This window comes from Pelophylax lessonae, assembly GCF_965119305.1.
Source record: "Pelophylax lessonae genome assembly, chromosome: 5".
Taxonomy (NCBI): domain Eukaryota; kingdom Metazoa; phylum Chordata; class Amphibia; order Anura; family Ranidae; genus Pelophylax; species Pelophylax lessonae.
Genome location: NC_138772.1, coordinates 531,403,784 through 531,429,352, shown reverse-complemented (window position 1 = coordinate 531,429,352; position 25,569 = coordinate 531,403,784). Strand labels below are relative to the sequence as shown.

At 43.4% G+C, this 25,569-nt stretch overlaps 1 protein-coding gene across 1 annotated transcript in view; it reads right to left on the bottom strand.

Annotated features, from left to right (window-relative positions):
* Positions 1-2,161: 2,161 nt before the first annotated feature.
* The window catches only part of LOC309556579 (uncharacterized protein), a gene marked incomplete at its 3' end in the record, with an annotated part of 52,391 nt that continues 28,983 nt past the window's right edge, over positions 2,162-25,569 (bottom strand). Inside the window, exons 4-6 of the mRNA XM_082259021.1 lie at positions 8,844-9,010; positions 7,261-7,312; positions 2,162-2,221 (exon numbers count right to left, since the gene is read on the bottom strand). Coding sequence (XP_082115147.1) covers positions 2,162-2,221; positions 7,261-7,312; positions 8,844-9,010 — 279 coding nt within the window. The remainder of the gene's footprint in view (positions 2,222-7,260; positions 7,313-8,843; positions 9,011-25,569) is intronic.

Below are 25,569 nucleotides of genomic sequence, written 5' to 3'. Positions count from 1 at the left end.
TTTGCCCACTCCATCAGTCAGTGAACCTCTATTACCTCACTCCCAGTAACAGAATGGGGTCATGCCAAGGACTTAGAGCAGACCTCATTCGTGTTCCCACTTAACTCTTGCCTTGCATACCCAGTGACCAGGCCAAAGATCTCTGAAACACTATGCCACTTCTGTAGACCGGGAGAGACAGACAGATAGGGAGGAAGTCAGAATACTAAACCCCCTAACTATTGGAGGACCCGTCACCCAACCAGGTTCCATGCCAATGACTGGTGGCTATTTCCTCCTGTGGTTACCCACGTCAAATTAAGCTCTTCCCTTCCAACCTAGGCATCCAGATGGCCTAAACTTAATGAAACTTGGCAACCTGTCTACAAGAAGAGTGGGTGGAGGTGTGACGGAAGCTTCTAATGTTGGGCATACACTTTTTCTGGCAGAGATTTCATCATCTACATCGATTGACGTGAATGAAGGAATCTGTTCTTTTTTTTTCGTACAGCCCACAGGCTGCATGAAACAAAAACATTACATATATGCCCAACATTAGAAGAGTAGGAGGATGTGTGACGGAAGTTGTCTCTTTCATGAGATATTTCTCACACATGCTGTGGGAATATGTGTAATCACACCCACAAAAACAAATTTTGCTACTTCTCCCAAGTATGGGGATACCGCATGTATGAGACTTTTTGGAAGACTAGTCATGTACAGGCCCCCTAAAATCCAATGTGCGACCTTAGGGTTTCAAGTGTCTTTAATTACGCATTGGATTTCCTGACTACCTATCATATTTTAGGAGGTCCTAGGAGGGTGAAAGAGGGGGGGGTAAGAGAGAGGGGGGGGGGTGAGAGAGGAAGAGAGAGATGGTGGAGTGAGAGGATGGAGTGAGAGAAAGGGGGGTGAGAGAGAGAGGCAAAAGAGAGAGAGAGGGGTGGCGAAAGTGGGGGTGAGAGAGGGAGAGAAGGGGGGTGAAAGGGTGGTTAGAGAGAGAAGGGGGTGAGAGAGAGAGAGGGGGTGAAAGAAAGAGGGATGTGAACGAGAGATGGGGATGAAAGAGAGAGGGGTGAGAGAGATGGGGAGTTCAGTATACTTTCAGTCACCAGTTATGGCCCCAGGCTGCACTACCCCTAGCTCAGAAATCCAGGATCTAGAGTTGCTATGTGCTCTATTTAAACCTGCCGTGTCTATTGCGGGCCCTTTCACTGCTGTGTGTGCTGCTCAGGGGGGTGAAGTGTGGGGCGGGGCAGACACAGCAGGGATAGAATGGGATGCAGAGTAGATTCAGCCTCCTCTGTCCTGTTCATATAGCAGACTGTGCTGGGCACTGCCAATCCTGTGTCTCAATATCTCACTCATAGGATCCCTGTGGGTGAGATATTACAGAATCCGCACAGTACAGTGCACTCACCCCCAGCTCACAAGCAGAAATGTCCTGGCCAGCAAGGGAGATGATGCAGTAGATCCAGCGCTGCTGATAAAATGCAATTGATTACTCGAAGTGTGTGACAGGGCACAGTGCCCCCCCCCCTTACCTTGGGGCCCGTGTTCTCCGCACACTTCTGCACACTGGATGATATACCACTGATCCCAAACAACATTGTACCAAAAGAAGACAAAAGGAAAGGGATTTTTTTTTTAACCGTAAATTTTTTTTGAAAAAAAGAAAAATAGTACAATACAGTACATTCATTATACATGTATTGATGCAACGATAGTACAATTTAAGCATCTGGAGTGCACAGTAGGTACAAGAAAGAAATGTAATAAATTGAAACACATGAACTTCCCCTTAGGGTGTTGGTGTTTGACCCCCTTACAGAGGTTGGGCCAGTCACCCCAAATGGGCGCATTCTGTGATCAAGCTCTTGCTTCTCATAAATCAGAGGCTTAGTGAAGCATACAAAGTAATCACTAGTGGAACATAACAAGCATATTAATAAGTAATACTGGATACTATACTGATGATTTCCTATTCTGTTCCATAGCTTTATGTCAATATACCAATAAACTTAAAACTTATTTATATATGTGATGAGGCCTGAGAAAAGTTTCTCCATTTGTCCCAGGAAAAGGATTTTTTTAAAAATTATAACCAGAATTTTATAAAAACATTAAAAAGTTTAAAAAACCATAAACAATATCTATTGTCTTCTAACTAAATTGGCACTAATCAGTCAACGTATTTCCCGAAACTTCCACTTCTTTGGGACCTTGAGTGCCAAGAAAGCATCTGTAAAGAAAACAAAAAATGTAAAGAATTCGATCTGAATTCAAAGTATACAACATTCTTGTGAAGAAAAAAAACACAAAAAATAAACCAAAACAACCAAACCAAATGAACCAATGTGTTTGCTTTTAAATAATTTTGTCCCTACCTCACCCTGTAGCAAGAGCATGTTCTATGTATTTAGTCCCTCCCTTCTTTTCATGCTCAGTCCCTGTTTAGCGTGTAGCGCTGATCAAAAAGGCAAAGATGCAAGTCCATATAAAGGGGAAAAGTCCCCAAGGTGATAATGTCCACTCCACACAAACATGTGCAAGGGTTAAAAGATCCAAGACCACCACCAGGCTGAAGGACACACTGCCTCTTACCAGATGACATGGACCCTCGTTACAAAGGTCATGTCCCGCATATCACATGTATAGTCACATCAGCACTCCTCCAGGATGACAGGTACGATGCCCTCCAAGTGTGCCCAAGTGAAACAAAGCAAGAGTATTCTCATAGCGTATTATCTAAAAAATGTTTTAATATCATGTAAGAAAATAAAACTGCTTACATGGTAGTCGAGTCAATATAGCAGAGTAGACATTTCCCATGTATTACAGTCCACGTCTGTGTCCCGCCAACAAGATGGCCGCCACGTCTCCTTGTGGTGGCTAGCGTCGCCGTAGACTCCTTTGGACGCGTTTCGTCATAGGCTGACGTCGTCAAGGGGTGTATATATATATATATATATATATATATATATATATATATTGTACTGTATATATAGAACAAAACCAGAGAAATTCCCAGCTCACCTCACCGACTAGTTTGCTTACCAACCAAATGAACCTGTTTAACAGTATGCGGTAAAAACAGGGGTTTAGTTAGCACAAGTTTGCAAATGCATGCAAAGGCTCCACAGATGAACCACATGCCTTCTAACGTCTAACGGATAGATAAATCTGTGGCCCCAAAGTCACTCAGTGATCCACAACCACAAATACAGCAGGCATGCTTACCGGAGCCAATGTACTCATATACCCTAAGTATTGAATAGAATAGGCTGTTGTGACTTCAAATCACTCTTTCCTGGTTATCTACGAACTGGAGGTAATTATTGTTCAATTTGGTGCATTAATAGGTCTACTAAAAGTGGCGCTATTAAGAACTACCTGAATCTGCTGTATGTGTTGGTAAAGTAACTGGAAGAAACAGTAGAGACTTTTTAAATAGAGACTTTTTAATTTGGTGCACAAACATGCAAAAAATTACTCAATTGGTAAAATATAAAAGATGAGGTTGAACCGAGTAAATACATACCCAGCATGTCAAACTTAAATTTGCGTGCACACATAAAATGGTGACAAACTTTATTACGCTATATTTTCCATAGGCAACATTTTAAAAGCCCCCTATAGGTCATCGGTTTATCATTCTTTTGGCCTGAGGAAACTGACATGGGGACCCGTAAGTGATGTTTTACATGTTGCTTTCCAGGTCTTCAACAAGAAAAGGAGAGCAGACATGTGTCCACTCTACTCCCTCCTCTTTACCCGGCAGCACCCACTATGCAAAATGGGCAAGTGGAACCTGGGATACATGATGGGGCAGGGTGTCCGTTACTGGGAGTATTAAAGCAATGTGCTGCCACCGGAGGTGCCAGACTGCTTTCATCTGGTAGCCAGAATTTGGCTTGTCTGATCTACACACAATCCCAGTGGCTGCAGCCCCTGGGAGTGTGAGTACCTCCCTCCCCCCCCTTCACTGTCAGGTCCATATGACATGTGGACCTGGCAGCGAAAGGGGGGTCATAGCATATGTTTACTACATGTGCCAACCTATCGCAAATACCCCTGTGGCACTATTTGGGTCCCAACCCATATTTTTTTTAAAAACTCTTCCAGATAAATATTGCCAACAAGCCTTTTAATGAGTAAGAGATATAGCAGAAGGTCTAGTGGGTAAGATATGCCTTTCCTGGTGCCTCCATGGCAGCATACGCTAGTATGCTGCCATGGATAGGCACCAGGAAAGGAAAATTACGGTAAGTATGATACAATTTTCTGTTTTTTTGCAAATGACACAGTGATAACCTTATGATGCTCACTTGAGCAGTGCCAGTTTCTGGTATCTAAAGCGTTTTAGCACAGGGCACCCACTTCCCACTCTGGATGGCCCGCAGAACTGCAGACACTTACTATGTGCCCCCCCCTGGCAACAAAACCCTAGGTTTCTGGCCATGGGACCACTGACCTTTAATTGGCCCCTGAGGGTTTTGGATACTTCTTTTCAACATCCTGGACCTGTTCATGGGGCAAAAAAAAAACAAAAAACAGCTTCTCAATTTTTTTTTTTTTTTAACAAAAAGAAAAAAGAAAGCAGTAAAAAATTTGAAAAATAAAAAAAACTAAGTAGGAATACACACATAAAATGGAACATCAGAATTCTGACTTTGAAACTCAGAATTCTGAATTTTAATCTCAGAATTCAGACTTTGAAATTCACAATCTTGTTTACTAAATTTAGGGTCGGCCCTAGGGCTCTTCTGTAAAGTTCAACCACCCAGACTACTTGGAAAATATTCTAAGCCTGTACGTGTGAATAAAATTGTATTCTTCATTTTCTTTGCTATCTATTATGCTAGACAAGAATTTCTTTTTAAATGGAAATCGCCGTTGCCTCCCACCGTGTCTGGCTGAAAGACTGCAATAAATTGGACCCTTCCTGCTGTATAAAGTGCATTTCCCAGCAGAAACTGCACTGCTGGCATCACTGCGCTGCAAGAAATTTGATACAATTTGAAACACTTGGATAGATGCTCAAGGCCTGACCATTTCTCATTACATATATGTTTTTTGTCTATGCTTTGGTTTATGCTGGAAAACTGCTAGTGGCTAAGCTTGTAAACTGTATAATGTTTCACGGTTTTTGCGCAGCGGTTTTTCAAATGCAATTTAAAAAAAAAAAAAAAAAAAAAACATTTTCACGAATTAAAAAAAAAAAAAACACTTAAGTTAGCCCAATTTTTTTTATATAATGTGAAAGATGATGTTGCGCTGAGTAAATAGATGCCTAACATGTCACGCTTTTAAATTGGGTCTGCCCGTGGAATGGCGGCAAACTACTGTGCTTAACCGCTTAAGCCCCAGCCCTATTTCGGACACTTTTTGTTTACAAGTTAAAACCAGTATTTTTTCCTAGAAAACTACTTAGAACCCCCAAACATTATATATATTTTTTTAGCAAAGACTCTGGAGAATAAAATGGTGGTCATTGCAATATTTTTTGTCACGCGGTATTTGCGCAGCGGTCTTTAAAACGCCATTTTTTTGGGAAAATTTTTGAAAAATCACATTTCACTGCATTTAAAAAATCCTAAACAGTAAAGTTAGCCCATTTTTTTTATATATTGTGAAAGATGATGTCACGCCGAGTAAATAGATACCCAACATGTTATGGTTTAAAATTGCGCGCACCCGTGGGAATGGCGACAAACTATGGTTAATAGAAGTCTCAATAGGCGACGCTTTAAATTTTTTTAACGGCTACCAGTTTAGAGTTAGAGAGTAGCTCTTTTTTTTAATTATTGCCCACGCTCTGGCGATCGCGGAGATACCTCACATGTGTGGTTTGAACAGCGATTTCATTACCGGCTCGACTTCCGTATACGTTTTTTTTGTGTGTGAGCTAACGGTGACGGAGGCGGCTAAATTTTTTTTTTTTTTGTCCTATTTATTTTATTTTTTTTTTAACTTTATTACAGTTTTTAAAAAAAAAAATAAAAATCTGATCACTTTTATTGCTGTCACAAGCAATGTAAACATCCCTTGTGACACCAATATGCAGTGACAGGTACTCTTAATGGAGGGATTGCATACAGCCGTTTTTTAAATTTGCCGCCTTTTGCAGCACAGTAAACCGGAAGTGACGTCATGGACGCCGCCTCCGGGTTACGTCATCGGAGACCCGATCAAAGCCGTTTACGGCTTTGATCGGGACTCCATCCAGCCGGCGGACGTGCCGGCTGGGTGCTCGGGGCTCCCCGTGGGACGGGAGCCCCGTTAAAAGTCACGGAAGGCGGCGGGAGGGGGGGACGTCCCCTCCCGCTCACCAGGGTAACGATCGAGCGGCTCCCGAGCCGCATCGGTCGTCACCAACGGAAAGCCGACCGTTGGCACTAAACCCCGGAAAGTTAACCGATGTATATATACGTCAGTATGCGGTAAGTGGTTAAAATTCTCCAAAGGTGATGCTTTAAACACCTTTACAGGTTGCACAGGGGATGCACAGGAGATCGGGTGCTAGAATTATTGCTCTCACTCTGACATTTACAACAATACCTCACATGTGTGATGCAATCACCTTTTACAGATGTGTTCGGGAGTAACGTATGCGTTCGCATTTGAGCATAAGCAGGGTGGGACGGGGGCACTTTCAATTTTTTTTACAACTATTTTTTATTTCATACAAAAAAACTTTTTTTTACACTTTTTTTTTGGATGAACAACATCCATTGAGACAGGATGGGCCGTGATAGGTCCTCTTTATGGAAAGATCAAGGGGTCTATTAGACCCCAAATCTCTCCATTCAGCTGATCAGACACAGATTGATCCAATCGGCTGCTTTCCTGTCCGCTGTCAGCCAGGTAAACAAAGAGGCAAAACCTAAAGTGACAAACAACTTTTCGCTCCAGGTTTCTGAGGTTACAGAGAGGAATGACATCTCTCTCTGTTCAGTGCAACATTTGCCTCTGGCCGTATCGCTCCGGGGCTCTGCGTTGGGGTGGTAGAGCCTGGGAAAGGCAGCGATGGCGGCCGTGGAAGGAGGGTGGGACCCCCTTCCACCACCCGTAGGAGTGATTGAGTGGCTAATTAGCCACTCAGATCATTCCTGCATTACTGTGTATAGCCGGCTGAAAAGATCCAAACCAGGAGGATGCCCCTAGGGGCAGGCATCATTCCGGTATAACGATTGAAACCCGAGGACATCCATGGATGTCCTACAGGTGGCAAGTAGTTAGTAAAACACTAGTGATATAAAAATAAAAATTATATCTTACCTTCTTTTTACGGGGCGTCAAAGGTCTCTTTGCCTTCTTTTTTTTCACCTGCCTTAAAAAAAAAAAAAATAAAGAAAAAGATTTAACGAAGTATCTTTAAATAATGTTTATGCTATAGTGAATTGTTTTCATTTTTGACCACTTTAGCCCCGGAGGATTTGGCTGCTCAATGACCAGGCCCTATTTTGCGACTTGGCACTGCGTGACTTTAATGGAGAATTGCGCGGTCATGATGTCCTTTTTTCCCCACAAACAGAGCTTTCTTTTGAATGTATTTGATCACCTCTGCGATTTTTATTTTTTGCGCTATAAACAAAAAAAGAGCGACAATTTTGAAAAAATAACAATATTTTTCACATTTTTTAATATGAAATTCTCAAAAAAAATGTGAAAAGCAAAATTATTTAACATTTTAGGTCAATTTGTTTTCTGCTACATATTTTTGGTAAAAAAAAAAATCGCAATAAGCGTATTTTGATTGGTTTGCGCAAAAGTTATTGCGTTTACTAACTACGGGAAGGATTTATGTTATTTTTATTGTTTTTTTTTTAAAACTAGCAATGGCGGCGATCTGCGATTTTTTTTTGCGGGACTGCGACATTGTGGTGGACAGATCGAACCCCTAACTGAAATTTTTGACACTTTTGGGGGGACCAGTGACATTACTACAGTAATCAGTGCTATAAATATGCACTGTTACTGTAAAAATGACACTGGCAGGGAAGGGGTTAACTTTACTGGTGATCAATGGGTTAAGTGTGTCCCTAGGGGTGTGATTATAACTATCAGGGGGCGTGGCTTATGAGATCATCACAGAGACATGCGATCCTATATAGCAGGATCGCATAGCCTCTGTGATAATCTAATGGCGCTTTTCCACTGCATGGAACCGAACGGTTCGGCTCGCTTTTGTGCTTTTCCACTATGGTGTGGTATGGTGTAGGAACGGTACGGTACGGCGGCGCTTTTTCACTGCATGGAACCGAACGGTACGGCTCTCTAAAACAGTACCACCTCGATTGTGGTTCCAAGAGGTACCATACTGGTACCATATCCCACAATCCTTTGCATGCAGTCACTACTAGCCACTGATTGGTCAGAGAATCGTTGTTATCCCACCCACTTATCTTTAGTACTACTTTAGTGGAAAAGCAAACCATACCAAACTGTACCGAACCGTTCCAACACCGTACCATGCGGTACCAGCAGTGGAAAAGCAAACCGGGCCAAGCAGGGCCAAGCAGGGCCGAGTAGAGCCGAGCCGGTAATTGCAATGGAAAAGTGCCATAAGGGAGAATGACAGACGGCTGTGTTTACATCAGCCGTCTGTCTTTCTCCCTCTGCTACGGGAGATCTGCTGCGTTCCCTGGCTCCCTAGGGAACGAGCGGGGGTGGGAGCGCGCCGTCGGCAGTGCTCGCTCGCCCCCCACAGGCGACTGAACCAACGATGTAGGGCTACGTCGCTTTGCCCAGCAGCGGCAGAGTGCCGCAGTAAATGTACGGTGGGCGGGGCTGAAGTGGTTAAGGAGGGTAGTATTTCAAATATTTGCTCTTGCTGAATGTGAAAAATGTGTTCTACTTACTTTTTCACAGGGGGCACTGGCTCTGGCTCTGGCTCTGGCTCAGGCACAGGCTCGGAAGGATCCTGGGTTTCTTGTTGCTGCATAAGATCCAGTTTTCTCAGCTGTTCACCTACCACATCCAAAAGTTTTGTGGTTCTGATGTTGTGCTTTTTAGTTTCATCTTCTAGCTAGATACATATAAAAAAATGAAAACAATCTTACAACGCAATAATGTTATGGACTTAGCATGTATAGTATTGAGGAGGACCTGGTAGCCGTGCCTTGTGTCTTTCTATGCAAATTTTGACCAGAGGTACAAACAAAGGGCAACTGCCCAAACCTATAACCGTCTTCCACTCTTTGGACACTTTTTTTTTCACTAAGTGGACTTTATAATTGCACCTTAATATAAGTTTTTAATTTGTTTTGGTGGAATATCACATTTATACTGTTTTTGTGTGAGCTGTCTCCAAATTGTGGAGGTGGTCAATACTCATTGAGAGGTACAGTGACCCCGACATTGGATAGGACATTGATACTCAGCTCCTTGATGACTTTCGCACAGTATGCACTAAGCACTTTTCTATTCTGTTTACTAACCTATCATTTTAAATGTAATAGGGTGACTTCCGATTCAGGAATAGTATAAGTTTTTATGCATTGGGAGATCTATGTTTCCTATTACACCCCGTTCACACTACGGCGGATCCGACTTCAGGGCGACCTGTGAAGTCGCGTGCAGCGCGACTTCGGTACGACTTGCAGGGACTTCATAAAATGAATGTCTATGCAAGTCGCTCCAGGTCACCCCGAAGTAGTACATGACCCTTTTTCTAAGTCGGAGCGACTTGTGTCGCTCCTATTAGAACCGGTCCTGTACCGCACAATGGGATCGTGACGGACCGCGACTTGTCAGGCTGACAAGTCGCGGTCCAAGTCGGATCAGTGTGAATGGACTCTTATGCGATGATACATATCACATTCGTTTGATGTTTACACTATATGCACCCAGCACTTTTTCAAGTGGTTACACTTTCATTGTTATATAAGTGGGAGGAATCCGACTTCATACATTTTGAGCTCGGCACATATAAGGATTATATAAGTTAGTAACAATATTGTTGTATTGGAGTGCCTGCTGCCTCTTATCTTCTTCCTTAGTAAGCTTGATTGTTTATTCCCACTGATGCTGGGAAATGTTGTACTCCCAATGACCACAGTCCACCCCCCTAAAGTCTGGAGGACAGTAAACTGGCCCTTTGTTTAGAAAGTTTGGAGACCCCTGGTATATATGAACAAATTTGGATTTAACCCCCCTAGCGGTATTCCCGAGTGTGGCTCTGCGTTAATTTTCAATACCCCGGGACCCCGAGCCATACTCGGGATTACCCCAGAATGTTACTCACCTTCCCTGCAATCCCCCGCCTTCCTCCCCGGCATCCTCGCACTCTCTCCCTGGTCTGTGCACGGCCGATTGCCAGCACTTAACTTCCGGTTCCCTTCCCTGCGAGCTTTGCGATGCAAGGGGGTGGAACCGGCGGCAAATTCAAAAATGTAAATACAGAAATGAGATGATAGAGAGCTGTGATCCTAACGGATTACACTGTATCATGCCATTTCACCACAGGATTTCACCTGGTGACTTTTCCAGTGCCCTGCCTGTGCTTTTCCAGTTCTTTGTGCCTGAAAAATAGAGAACGACCATGGCGTCCAAAAAGCGTTCTTTTTGCGCAAAATCGCTTTTAGACGAACTGGAAAACAGCGACAGCGATACAGACTTACTTGAAGAACTGAGCGATAGCGATTCGTGGAAAAATTTGTCATCAGGTTCAGAAAGTGACGACAGCGAAGATTCTGATGTCTCTTTCTGGCACATCGCTTGTGAAATTTGGGAAGTATATCAAATGATTCTTCAGAATTTCCAACGGAGCGATGTGACGGAAAGAGAAATCAGAATCGTCGCTGTCGTCACTTTCCGTACCTGATGACGAATTTTCCCACGAATCGCTATCACTCAGTTCTTCAAGTAACTCCGTTTTGCTGTCGCTGTTTTCCCGTTCGTCTAAAAGCGATTTTGCACAAAAAGAACGCTTTTTGGACGCCATGGTCGTTCTCAATTTTTCAGGCGCAAATAACTGGAAAAGCACAGGCAGGGCACTGGAAAAGTCAGCAGGTGAAATCCTGTGGTGAACTGGGATTATACAGTGTAATCCGTTAGGATCACAGCTTTCTATCATCTCATTTGGTGTATTTACATTTTTGAAATTGCTGACGGTTTCACCCCTCTGCGTCGCAACGCTCGCAGGGAAGGGAACCGGAAGACAGGTGCTGGCATTGGCTGAGCACAGAGCGGGAGGACGGCGGGGGAGGACGGCGGGAGGACCGCTGGGGATCGCAGGGGAAGGTGAGTTTTAAAATATAAAAAAACAGATTTCCATGCAAAACAATGTACCGCTTTTAGCACAGAAATCCTGACATAATCAGACCACCAGGGAGGTTAATGGAGATTTGTTTGATGTAAGCACAGTATAAACAGAATTGTTTGCATTAACTGGATTAGACATACTACACTATAGTATTTTTTTCTTCTGAGATTTTTTCACTGGCGTGAGGGAAATACTACAAAGGAGCTACAATCAGAGGGGACATCATTGAAGTTGCCTGGTTTACGTTGGACTCAGAAGGGCAGTGTTTGAAATCCCTTGGAAGGACATTTTTGGACTGAAATAAATTATAATGAAACAAATTCTTCAAATTCGAATTGGAAAATGAATTTGAAAATGATTTTGAATTCAAATTCAAAAATGATTTTGAATTCTAAAATTAATTTGAATTTGAAATGGAAACATTGCAATAGAGTACAGAGTAAAAGAATAAAAGTTAAAAAGGTGACGATTCCTACTTAGGCTGCTTTAAATAATAGAATAGAATAGAACAGAATATAAAAAAGAATAGAATAGAATAAAACAGAATAGAATGGAAAGGAATATATTAGAATATATATAAAAAAATAGGATAAAATAAAACAGTATAGAAAATAAGCAAATATAATATAATAGAATAGAAGAGAATGAACTAGAAAATAAAAGAATGAAAATTAAGGAATAGAGTAAAATAGAATATATTAGAAAATTTAGAGAGAATTTCGAATTGATTTGAAAATAACGAATATACGAACTTAATATACAAAACGAATTGCAAAAACGAATCATTCTAACATGACAAATATGATTAAATAAAATTATTAACTTTACAAACTAATTTGAAACAAAACAAAAAGATTTTTTCCATTGTGCACATTTCTACTTATTTCCCCCAGAGCTTAGTAAATGAGGTGAAGCTCTGCTGATTTCAATCATCCAATCAGGTGCAAGCAAACATGCTGTTTTTATTATTTTCCTTGCACCTATTCTTTATAAAGTGAAGCTTTACCGCATTTACTAAGCTCTGGGGAAAATTAATGCAAATGCATTTGCAAAGTCTATTTCCCATTTAGTAAATCAAGCCCAATGTGTACTGACCATTGACAATGGTTACAAGGATAAACAGAGGGTTCAATCTCCCCAACAGAGGCACACAGACTGCTATTAAGACCCCGTTCACACTGGGGCGATCCGACTTGCCGGGGCGACCTCACAGGTCGCGGCACGCAGCTTGCACCGCGACCTCGGAGCGGCCGGCACGGACTTCATAACATTGAAGTCAATGCAGGTCGCTCCAGGTCGCCCCAAAGAAGCTCCGGACCCTTTTTCTAAGTCGGAGCGACTTGTGTCGCTCCTATTAGAACGGGTCCACAGCTACTCTATGGCAGGCGACCTACGGTGACCTGTCAGGCGACCAGGTCGCCTGACAGGTCACCCCAGTGTGAACAGGGTCTAAAACTTGTATATGTATAAAAATAACCAGTGCAACCAAAACAAAAGCAAAATTATACTTTTTACAATATTAAGTGCTAGAACACAAAAATGAACTATATGACTGCTGCTCACACTTTTAGAGTGTGTCCACCCACCTCATAAAGCAATGCTATAATAAAACATACAAGTGTAGCGCTGTCAGTATGAAAAATCGTATAAATGAAAAAAAACAATTAATAATAAATAATATGTGTAATAATCAGATAATATAAATTGGAATGTCCCATTTGAAATGGGATTTTGAAATTTATATTGTCTGATTATTACACACAAGATTTATTAATTGGTTTTTGTCATTTATACGTTTTTTCATATTGACAGCGCTACACTTGTATGTTTTATTATAGTATTGCTATTAAAACTTGGCAGAGAGTCTAACCCTTCCCCACTCTATACAAAAAATTAAAAAAATATGTAACATATACACTTTAAGAATAGAGACCAAATCTAATAATGGTATTCTTTACATTATGACTTTCTAAAACATAGAATTAACAATACCTACATAAGGAGAGGAAACACATTCTCAGGTTTGAGGACAAAAAAATGTGAAAAAAATAGAAAATGTCCTGTGACCCCTGTCCTCCGCCCTGCCACCAGTGACCCCTGTCTTCCACCCTACCAGCAGTGAACCCTGTCCTCCATCCTGCCAGCAGTGCCCCCTGTGCTCTGTCCTGCCAGCAGTGACCCCTGTCCTGTGTCCTGCCAGCACCAGCAGTGACACCTGTGCTCCATCCTGCCAGCAGTGACACCTGTGCTCCATCCTGCCAGCAGTGACCCCTGTGCTCCGTCCTGCCAGCAGTGACACCTGTGCTTCACCCTGCCAGCAGTGACCCCTGTCCTCCGCCCTGACAGCAGTGACCCCTGTCCTCCATCCTACCAGCAGTGACTCCTGTCCTGCATCCTGCCAGCAGTAACACCAGTTCTCCGCCTTGCCAGTAGTGACCCTTGTCCGCTGCCCTGCCAGCAGTGACCCCTGTCCTCCATCCTGCCAGCAGTGACCCCTGTCCTGTGTCCTGCCAGCAGTGACCCCTGTCCTCCGTCCTGCCAGCAGTGACCCCTGTCCTCCATCCTTCCAGCAGTGACCCCTGTCCTGTGTCCTGCCAGCACCAGAAACTGACACCTGTCCTCTGCCTTGCCAACAATGACCCCTGTCGTCCGACCTGCCAGCAGTGACTCCTGTCCTGCGTCCTGCCAGCAGTTACACCTGTTATTCGCCTTGCCAGTAGTGACCCCTGTCCTCCGCCTTGCCAGCAGTGACCCCTCTCCTCCGCCCTGCCAGCAGTGACCCCTGTCCTCCACCATGCCAGCAGTGACCACAACCTCCGCCATGCCAGCAGTGACCCCTGTCCACCGCCCTGCCAAGATTGACCCCTCTTCTCTGCCCTGCCAGTAGTGACCCCTGTTCTCCACTCTGCTGACCCCTGTCCTCTGCTCTGTGGACTCCTTTTTTCCACCCAGCAGATCCCATACACTGCCCTTTTGTCTCCTGTCCTCCACCCTGCTAACCCCTGTGCACTGCCCTTCAAACTGCTGACCCTATCATCTCCCCTACTGACTCCCTCCACATTGACTTGCTGACCTACCATCCTCTGCCCTCTGACATTTTTACTGCACCCCCATATCAGACAGGCTAGATCCGGCCCTACGTTTAGGCCATTATGTGCTCAGGAACAAATGCCTGGAATTCATTTGTAATTTCTAGTAAATAGGAAACCATGTAACAGAAGCATAGGGGCCCTTTACAAGTACACTCTAGTAAATAGGAAAATATGTAACATTGTAAGAAGAATTACTTTTAAGGGCCCTTTCCATTTTCACACTGATCAATATTTGATCAGTCTTTCAGTTACAAAAAGCACAAGAAAAATTCATGAAAATTGCATCCGTTGCAAAGTCCTTTGGAACTCTTCACACCGGTCAGTTGTGTTTTTAAAAGTCCTGCTTGTTACAGTTTTGGTGCATGGTTGGTGCTTGTCTAAAACTGCACCAAAACGCAGTTCCCCATTGAAATGCTTTGAAAACTCATCAAAAACGCACCCAAGGTTCTGTTTTTCATGCGTTTTTTTGAGTCACATGTTTCACAGGTGCATGTTAATGTCAGGCAACTAGAATATGCACCACAAATGTGGCAAAAAGTGGCAAAAATGCATCTGCGTTTTTACTGTGTTTTTGCAACAGAGCAGCATGAAAGCCGCCTTAGCATATCAGAAAAATACACATCCACTGAAACTTCGCAAAAGTCTCACCTTTTTCACACTCTGAGTCATCTTTTCATACCCCTACAAGACAAAAAAAATAAAGCTGCTTTGTAATGGCCCCTGAACAGTTTATGCAGACATTCCAAATAAATAAAACAGAGGTCACTGAGCTGTTTACATGGTATGAGAAATCTTCACCATACTACCAAAGATTCTGAACTGGGCATTCCATACCTGAAGGGTTTGTTTCTGTTTAGTTGTCCATGAGCAGGAGGCTGTCACCCCAACACTCAGAGACCGCCCTCTGACCGGAGACCCAAACAAAGCCAGAATCAGCTTTGATCGGGTCTCGGATCTAGTAACCCAGAAACGACGTCATGACATCACTTCTGGTTTACTGAAACCTTAAAGGCGCCAGATTTTTTTTTAAAAAAGTCAGTACACCCTGTCCAAATTATTATGCAAATTCTATTTCAGTATCACAAAGATTAAATATTTTGTTTTTCAGTTTAACTCACAAAAAGAGGAGGGTTGGGACTTTGAGTGAGAGACATGACAAGGCCGACTGGGAAAAATGCACATTCATTGGTACATACAGGTATACAAACATGATATATAAACAGAGTAAAATCATCTCGATGGTGGGAGAGCTGGTAAGTAGTCCCCAGATACATATACATAAAAATCAACAGGGCAAAATTCCAAGTGGTAGTAGAATAGTTGAGCATATTAAAACATCAACAAACACAAGTTACAAGTAGTAGTAGAGTAGTAAAGTATATTATAACATCACAGCCTCAATGGGTTTCCTGGACCCAAATCGCCACTTCATCAGGAGTGGATGTATAATGAGAATTAGGCAGCTCAAATAGTCAGTGGCATGGAAGATGGAGATGGCCCTGAATGTCCCCCACGGGAGCTGGGGACAACACAGGCAGGCGGGCAAGGCAAAGACGCTGTACACATGGTGAGCGTGTGCGAAAGTAAGTGGAGTAGAACCAATAAATGTATCACCATATAATGATGTCAAGGATAAGCCCCAGACTCAGATGCATGGTGCCCCGCATAAGCCCATAGCCGCCCTGCTCTTTGGGCCCAGCGTCACGATGGTGCACAGGTGGAAGCACCACGGTAACTCATGGATGGCATTGTGTCTCAGGGCTCTTTTGATCACTGAAAACAATCTCGGACACCTGTGATAATTAGATTGCCAGGTGAGCCCAATTTACAGTAAGGAAAAACTACTAAAGGAGGGTGTTCCACATTATTAAGCAGAGCACAATTTTCATGCAAAATGGGGAAGAAAAAGGATCTCTCTGCTGCCGAAAAGAGTGAAATAGTTCAATGCCTTGGACGAGGTATGAAAACATTCGATATTTCATGAAAACGTAAGCGTGATCATCGCACTATTAAGAGATTTGTGGCTGCGTCAGAGCACAGACGGATTTGTGCAGAAAAAGGCACATTGAGGAAGATTTCTGCCAGATCCATGCATTGGATCAAGAGAGCAGCTGCAAAAATACTATTACATAGCAGCAAACAGATATTAGAAGCTACTGTTGCCTCTGGAGTCCCACGGACATCAAGGTGTAGAGTCCACCAGAGTCTTGCAACTGTGCATATACCTTCTATTCGGCCACCACTAACCAATGCTGACAAGCAGAAACGGCTGCATTTGCAGAAAAATTCATGGAAGACTAATTTTCAAACAGTCCTGTTCACTGATGAGTGCCGTGCAACCCTGGATGGTCCAGATGGATGGAGTAGTGGATGGTTGGTGGATGGCCACCCTGTTCCAACAAGGCTGTGACGTCAGCAAGGCGGTGGTGGAGTCATGTTTTGGGCCAGAATCATGGGAAGAGAGTTGGTCGGCCCCTTTAGGGTCCCCAAAGGTGTAAAGATGACCTCTGCAAAGTATGTGGAGTTTCCGACTGACCACTTTCCTCCCTGGTACAGAAGGAAGAACTGTCAAAATCATCTTCATGCATGACAATGCACCATCTCATGCTGCAAAGAATACCCCTGCATCAATGGCTGCTATGGGGATAAAAGGAGAGAAAGTCATGGTGTGGCCTCCATCCTCCCCTGACCTCAATCCTATTGAGAACCTTTGGAGCATCCTCAAGCAAAAGATCTATGAGGGTGGGAGGCAGTTTACATCCAAACAGCAGCTCTGGAAGGCTATTCTGACATCTTGCAAACAAATTCAAGCAGAAACTGTCCAAAAACTCACAATTTCAATGGATGCAAGACTTGTGAAGCTGCTATCAAATAAGGGGTCCTATGTTAAAATGTAACGTGACCTGTTAAAATGTTTGAAAAGTTAAAATGTTGTTATAAGTTTGATTGAAAAAGCTTTTGATTTCAGTAAATATGCTGCAAACACAACAAATGACAATTGTCAGTTCTTTACAACCGATAAAGTGTTTTAAAACGTACTGTGCATAATAATTTGGAACAGTGCATTGTAAGTTTTTTTATGTGTAAAAAAATACTGTTATCGTTAGGAGGTTTGTTCAATAAAATTTGAATTGTACTCTTAACCACTTAAGCCCCGGAAGATTTTACCCCCTTCCTGACCAGGGGGTTTTTTGCGATTTTTTACTGCGTGATTTTAACGGACAATTGCGCGGTCGTGTGACGCTGTACCTAAACAAATTTGACGTCCTTTTTTTCCCACAAACAGAGCTTTCTTTTGGTGGTATTTGATCACCTGTGCAATTTTTTGATCATGCACTATAAACAAAAAAAGAGCGTAAATTTTGCAAAAATAACAATATTTTTTCACATTTTCTTATATGAAATTCCCCCCAAAAAAATGTAAACATCAAAATTTTTTTAACATTTTCAGCCAATTTGTTTTATGCTACATATGTTTGGTAAAAAAAATTGCAAAAAGCGTATTTTGATTGGTTTGCGCAAAAGTTATCGTGTTTACTAACAAAGGGAAAGATTTTTGTCATTTTTGGTGTTTTTTTTTTAATGAGTAATGGTGGCGATCTGCGATTTTTTTTGCGGGACTGCGACATTGCAGCGGACAGATCGGACCCTTGACTGACATTTCTGACACTTTTGGGGTTACCAGTGACATTACTACAGTAATCAGTGCTATACATATGCACTGTTACTGTAAAAATGACACTGGCAGGGAAGGGGTTAACTGTAATGGAGAGGGAGGGGTTAAGTGTGTCCTAGGGGCGTGTTTCTAACTGTGATGGGACATGTCTACTATTGTAAAAACAGAGATCAACAGTTCTACATAGTAGAACCGTCTGATCTCCATTTTTACACAGGGGAGAATGACGGGCGGCTTGTTTACATTAGCCGTCTGCCTTTCTCCCTCTCTACCGACGATCGCCGAGTGACCGGCGGACATCGGGTCCGCCGGTCACACGCACTGACTCCTTAGTGAACGACCTGCGGCGGGCGCGCGCCTCAGCGGGCGCGCGCTCGCCCGCTATTGGCTCACAAGTTGGTGACAGGCTAGTGACGTACCGGTACGTCACTTTGCCTGGCCGGGGCTGACCGCCGCAGTATATTTACTTGCGGCGGTCGGCAAGTGGTTAATAGTTGATAACGTGAATTATGCTGACTGTTATTTACATCAATTATTTAGGTAAATGAGAAAAATGTCATTTGTATAATAATTTGGAACAGGGTGTATTCAAAACAGCCAAACTTGGCCAAAAAAATATCTGACACGTGACTATTGATGTCACAAGGGATGTTTACATTCCTTGTGACAGCCATAAAAGTGATAAAAAAATAAAAATAAATCAAAGAGACAGTGTAAAAAAAAAAAAATAAAATAAATAGGAAAAAAAAATTAAAGCATTCCATCCTTCCGTGCTCGCGAGCAGAAGCGAACGCATACATAAGTCGCGAGAGCAATAATTTTAGCACCAGATCTCCTCTGCAAATTTAGCATTGACTATGAAGATTTTTAAGTACCATAGTTTGTCGCCATCCCACGAGTGTGCGCAATTTCTAAGCATGACATGTTAGGTATCTATTTACTCAGCATAACATCATCTTTCATATTATATAGAACAATTGGGCTAACTTTACTGTTTTTTTTTTTTAATTCAAGAAACTCTATTTTCTTTTTTTTTTTTTTTTTTTTTTAATGCATTTAAAAAAGGGCCACAAATACAGTGTGACATAAAATATTGCAATGACCATTGTATTCTCTAGGGTCTCTGCTAAAAAAAAAAAAAAATATATATATATATATAATGTTTGGGGGTTCTAAGTAATTTTCTAGCAAAAAATACAGATTTTTAACTTGTAAGCAAAAATCGTCAGAAAAAGATGTAATGAAATATTTATAAACATGTGAGGGGTGTACTCATTTTTTTAAGATACTGTATGTGGCCTTACCAAAGAAGACCCACGTTAGTGAGGCCGCCTATATGTATACAGGCGACGGGAAGGTGTTAAGAAAACTGTTAAAAGGGACTGAAAATCAGTTTAGCACTTTAACATAAAATGTTGCCAAAGAAGGTGGTACAGCACTCAGGACCATTAGTTATTTTCACATTCCTATAGACTAGATTATATATAGAACATACCTTCTGCATTGACTTTAAGCTCTGAAGAAGAAGAAAATAAAAAGGTTATAAAATGACATGGCAAGAGCATTACTTCTGCAGCCTAGCAAGGGAGCTGAAGAGGGGAGACAGCAGGAAACATTTGTATGTCCTCCCTTTCCCAAGAAGAATTTTCGGGATAGATAAATTGGATAGCTAAACCCAAAAATATTACTGCGCTTAGTGAAATAAGGAGTGCTGCACCCAATTCATAAATCTTCATAAATACTCTAAAAGTGATATGAATCCATTAACAGTGACTCAAATTCATGAACAATATTATAAAAATGAGTGCACTACTCCTTTAAGACTCACAGCTCATACCATTAAAATTCATGAAGTGCAATTCAGTGTAAATTCTTAATTAACCTCTTCAGCCCTGGATGGTTTTACCCCCTTCATGACCAGCCTATTTTTTGCGATACGACACTGCGTTATTTTAACTGACAATTGCGCGGTCGTGTGACACTGTATCCAAAAAAAAAAAAAAAAATTGAGGTCCTTTTTTTTCCGCACAAACAGAGCTTTCTTTTGGTGGTATTTGATCACCTCTGCAGTTTTTATTTTTTGGGCTATAAACAAAAAAAAAAAAAAGCGACAGTTAAAAAAAAAAAAAAACAAATATATATATTTTTTACTTTCTGCTATAAAACACATCCAATAATAAATGTAAAAAATCAAATGCCTTCATAAATCCCAATAAGTGTATATTGATAGGTTTGCGCAAAAGTTATCGCATCTACAACTATAGGAAATTTTTATGGCATTTTTATTTGATTCATTTTTATCAGTAATGGCGGCGATCAGCGATTTTTAGCGGGACTGCGACATTGCAGCGGACAAATTGGACACCTAACTGACACTTTTGACACTTTCATAGGGACCAGTGACAATATTACATTGAACAGTGCTAAAGATATGCACAAAATCTGCAAAATAATAACACTGGCAGGGAAGGGGTTAACATCAGGGGCGATCAAAGGGTTAGATGTGTCCCTAGGGGGTGCGTGCTAACTGTGCGAGCCTGGCTCTGACTGAGGGAAGGCAAAAATCCGTGTTCCTGCTTAGCAGGAATACAAGATCTCTATCTTCTCGCCTGACAGAATGGCGATCAGCCTTGTTTACATAGGCAGGCCTCCATTCTGTCTCTCTCGGGAAGGATCGCGGGTGGCCGGCGGACCTCGGGTCCGCCCATAGGCGTGCGACAGGGTGTGTCGGGTGTGTGCCTGGGCACAACCTAATCACCCTGTGGGGCACACATTCTCTTGTAGATTGACCGGCAGCACAGCCAAGACAAGCGGCGACCCAGTCCATCGGTCAGCTTCTCTTCTGCCTACCTGACCCTCATCCTGGTCCCGATCTGTTTTGTGCTCCCCTAGTCCTGTCATTGGCTTTTCACACAGCTCCGCTCATGCGGCCAATTGCAGCTCTCTCCTGATGGCCACATCAGTTTCGTTAGTGCCATCACCGGCCATGTGCTTTACTGTTACTTGTAAACACAGAAGCCTCAGTTCTGTGTTTACAAGTGACAGCGCAGATCGCATATCTCCTGACGGCTTCCGCAGAATCTCCCAACCACTGCACTCGGAGCGAGGTAGAGACAGTTGCCCCACACTGTGTGTTCAGGGGTAGGAGGCGGGGCATTACTGTACATTCTGAGCTACAGGTGTCCGGATGGTCAGAAGTAAGGTGCAGAATTAAGGAGCTATGTAAGAGGGCTGCAAAGCTTAGCTGTTGGGGGGTTTCAGAGATAAGCTGTACACAAAGTTGCACAGGTGAGTTGGGGACAGGTGGTAGCTATGGCCAGGGGTGCAGAGGTGAGCTGTATAAGGGGGGGGGGGAGTGTAATGAGGTGAGCTGCAGTCATGGAAGGGGGAGGGGAGCAGAGGTGAATTGCAAACACGAGATGCAGATGGAAGTTGTGGAGGGGGGGGGGGGTGCAGAGGTGAGTTATGGACAGGGGGTGCAAAAGGATGGTTGGGGAGCAGAGGTGAGTTGCGGACAGGGAGTGCAGAGTTGGGTTGTGGATGGGTGGGTGTGCAGAGGTGAGTTATGGACAGGGGGTGCAAAAGGATGGTTGGAGAGCAGAGGTGAGTTGTGGATGGGTGGGTGTGCAGAGGTAAGTTACGGACAGTGGGTGCAAAAGGATGGTTGGGGAGCAGAGATGAGTTGCAGAGGTGGGTTGTGGATGGGTGGGTGAGCAGAGGTGAGTTATGGACAGGGGGTGCAGAGGTGGGTTGTGGATGGGTGGGGAGCAGAAGTGAGTTGTGGATTGGTGGAGGGAATCAGTGAGTGGCAGACAGGGGGTGCAGAGGTTATTACAGACAGGGGTTGCAAAGATAGGTTGTGGATGGGTGGGGGACCAGAGGTGTGTTGCGGACAGGGGGTGCAGAGGTGGCTTGTGGATAGATGGGGTGCACCCCAAACTCGCTCATCCACGTCTTTATGGACCTTGCTTTGTGCACTGGTGCGCAGTCATGTTGGAACAGGAAGGGGCCTTCCACAAACTGTTCCCACAAAGTTGGGAGCATGAAATTGTCCAAATGTCTTGCTATGCTGACGCCTTAGGAGCTCCCTTCACTGGAACTAAGGGGCCAAGCCCAACCCCTGAAAAAAAACCCCACACCATAATCCCCCCCCTCCACCAAATGATTTGGACCAGTGCACAAAGCAAGGTCCATAAAGACATGGATGAGTGAGTTTGGGGTGGAGGAACTTGACTGGCCTCAACCTGATTGAACACCTTTGGGATGAATTAGAGTGGAGACTGCGAGCCAGGATTTCTCGTCCAACATCAGTACCTGACCTCACAAATGCGCTTCTGGAAGAATGGTCAAACATTCCCATAGACACACTCCTAAACCTTGTGGACAGCCTTCCCAGAAGAGTTGAAGCTGTTATAGCTGCAAAGGTTGGGCCAACTCCATATTGAACCCTACGGACTAAGACTGGGATGCCATCAAAGTTCATGTGCTTGTAAAGGCAGGTGTCCCAATACTTTTGACAGTGTGTATATATATATATCTATCTATATCTATCTATCTATCTATCTATCTATCTATCTATCTATCTATCTATCTATCTATCTATCTATCTATCTATCTATATATATATATATATATATATATATATATTACACATGCGTTTGAGCTTTGGGGTGCACATCCTAATGCAATAGACTGTGCACACGTAAGGGTCTGCCGTACCGGCTGATTGGCTCCCCCTCTCTCCAATCACCGTGCGATTGTGCCTCAGGCGGCACGTGCACGTCCCCAAGTGGCTATTGCACCAAATTACACACAGGTACGTGATTTCGCACAATAGGGCCAACCTGTCGCAAAAAATGTATGTTAGGCGGTCGGCAAGTGGTTAATAATTCACATAAATTAACTGAAATTTGTGAAATAATGCGACATTACTTCAATTCATAGGTAAATATGCAATCACAGTGTTTCATAAGAAAAAAACAAAAAATATCTTAATCCCCCCCCCTTTTTTTTCTTTTTCACCCCCCCCCCCCCCAATTTACTCCAACTGTTCACTCTTTTGGTGTTCCCCATTCCTGTCATCCTCTCTCTGTACTTCCTTCTCTAAGTTTGTTCCCATGCCTCTGTCCTTTATGCCCACCCCTCCACCCTTTCCTGCTGTTACTCCCCCCCCCCCCTCCCCCGGCCACCTGAACCCTCCTGTGCAGTTTGGTGGTTAAAGTTCCCAATGCCACACTTTATCATGCATTCCATCATGCTGTTACCCAATGCCCTGCCCATTTGCTCTAATATGGCTTTGTCTCTTATCCGTTGGGCCCCCATCACATTAGCTCACAGCTCACTGCATGACGCTACCTCCTCAGTCCATCCTGCCCCCCGCTTTTTCGTTGGGACCTTAGTTTTACATCTGTGTGGATTATATATGGTACTTACATAATTAACCTGAATGTGCTCTTCATTACACAAATTGTAACCGCTCCTAATATGCTGCACTAACCATCTCTTATTGGAACGTGTTTCCATGCATATAGAGCCCCCTCTTCTTCCCCTAATCCTATGTACCTCTTTGCATTTGTGGGAATCGTCTATTGTGGCAGCATGCATCATTACACAATCATTTACCATCTTTATATAGAGCAAAAATTATTTTTTCAGATCCTCAGAGAGTTCTTTGCCATGAGGTGCCATGTTGAACTTCCAGTGACCAGTATGAGAGAGTGAGAGCGATAACACCAAATTTAACACACCTGCTCCCCATTCCCACCTGAGACCTTGTAACACTAACGAGTCACATGACACCGGGTAAGGAAAATGGCTAATTGGGCCTAGTTTGGACATTTCCACTTAGGAGTGTACTCACTTTTGTTTCCAGCGGTTTAGACATTAACGGCTGTGTGTTGAGTTATTTTGAGGGGACAGAAAATTTACACTGTTATACAAGCTGTACACTCACTACTTTACATTGTAGAAAAGTGTCATTTCTTCAGCGTTGTCACATGAAAAGATAGAATAACATATTTACAAAAATGTGAGGGGTGTACTCACTTTTGTGAGATACTGTATGTACCTGTTGTACCACTTTTGTGGGAAAAAAACAAACAAAAACCCCATAGAACAAAGTGCAAAAGATAAATAAAAAATCAAGCCAAAAATTGATCATGTGCAATAAAGTTTAAAATTAAGAAAAATGTTCCCAAAGAGAATTAGTTTCCAGGTGAAACAAAACGTAGATGCAGTGCAGCGGGAAAAGAAGGTGCCAGAAGATCCCTCCACCAAACCAGTTAGGAAGGCTTCTTACCATAAATTCTGATCCCACAGAGAGATCGTAAAGTGCCTTGTTGCAGCACCACACGCTCTGGCCTTAGAAATCCAGCCCCTGAGTCCTAGATAGATGCGCTCAGCAAAAAGGAATTAAAAGCAAAGAAGGGGCCAACATAGTGCAGCAATCTTTATAGTGACACTAAAGTCTTGTTTTTTTTTTCTTAAAAATAATAAACATGTGATACTTACCTGCTCTGTGCAGTGGTTTTGCACAGAGTGGCCTGGATCCTCCTTTTTTCTTGGGTCCTTCTTTGGTACTCCTGGCCCCTCCCTCCTGTTGAGTGCTCCCACAGCAAGCAGCTTCCTATGGGGGCACCTGAGCCGAGCTGCTGCTCCCTCTGTCCATTCAGACACGGAGCCGCGGCCTGGCCCGCCCCCTTTCTCTTCTCATTGGCACACTGACTTTGATTGACAGCAGCGAGAGCCAAAGGCATTGTGCTGCTGTCTCAGCCCAGGCTCTTGTGCAACATCGCTGAATCTAGATGGACCTCGGGTAAGTATTAGGGGGACTGTAGGGGGCTGCTGCACACAGAAGGCTTTTTATCCTAAGGCATAGAATGTATTAAGATAAAAAAAACCTTCTGCCTTTACAACCACTTTAAAACCGCTTCGGTTTAACCACTTGCTGACCAGTCACGTTGACTGTACTGCGGCAAAGTGTCTCGTTCCCGTCCAGTGACGTAGACCTACGTCGCTGGACTCCTCCCCTTGTGGGCGGCGCGCGCGTGCCGCCGGAGGCTCACTCCCGCTGTATTCAGTCACAGCGGTAGTCGGGCCAGGGAAGGAGCAGCGGCGATCACCGCCGCTCTTCCCCGATCGTCGGGGAATCGAGTGTGGAGATCCACCTGCTTGTGTAAACAAAGCGGGCGGATCTCCTAAGTGACAGACAGGGTCAGATTGCAGGGTTCAGCATAGCTAAACCTGCGATCTGTCCCTGTGTCACTCAGTCACCTCCCCCCACACACGTTAGTAAGCACCAGGCATACATTAACCCCTCCCTCTCCAATAAAATGAACGCCTTCCCTGCCAGTGTCATTTTTACAGTAACAGTGCATATTTATAGCACTGATTACTGTAGTAATGTCACTGGTACCCCCAAAAGTGTCAAAAATGTCAGTCAGGGGTCCGATCTGTCCGCCGCAATGTCGCAGTCCCGCAAAAAATATCGCAGATCGCCGCCATTACTTTAAAAAAAAAAACACCAAAAATGACAGAAATCTTTCCCTTAGTTA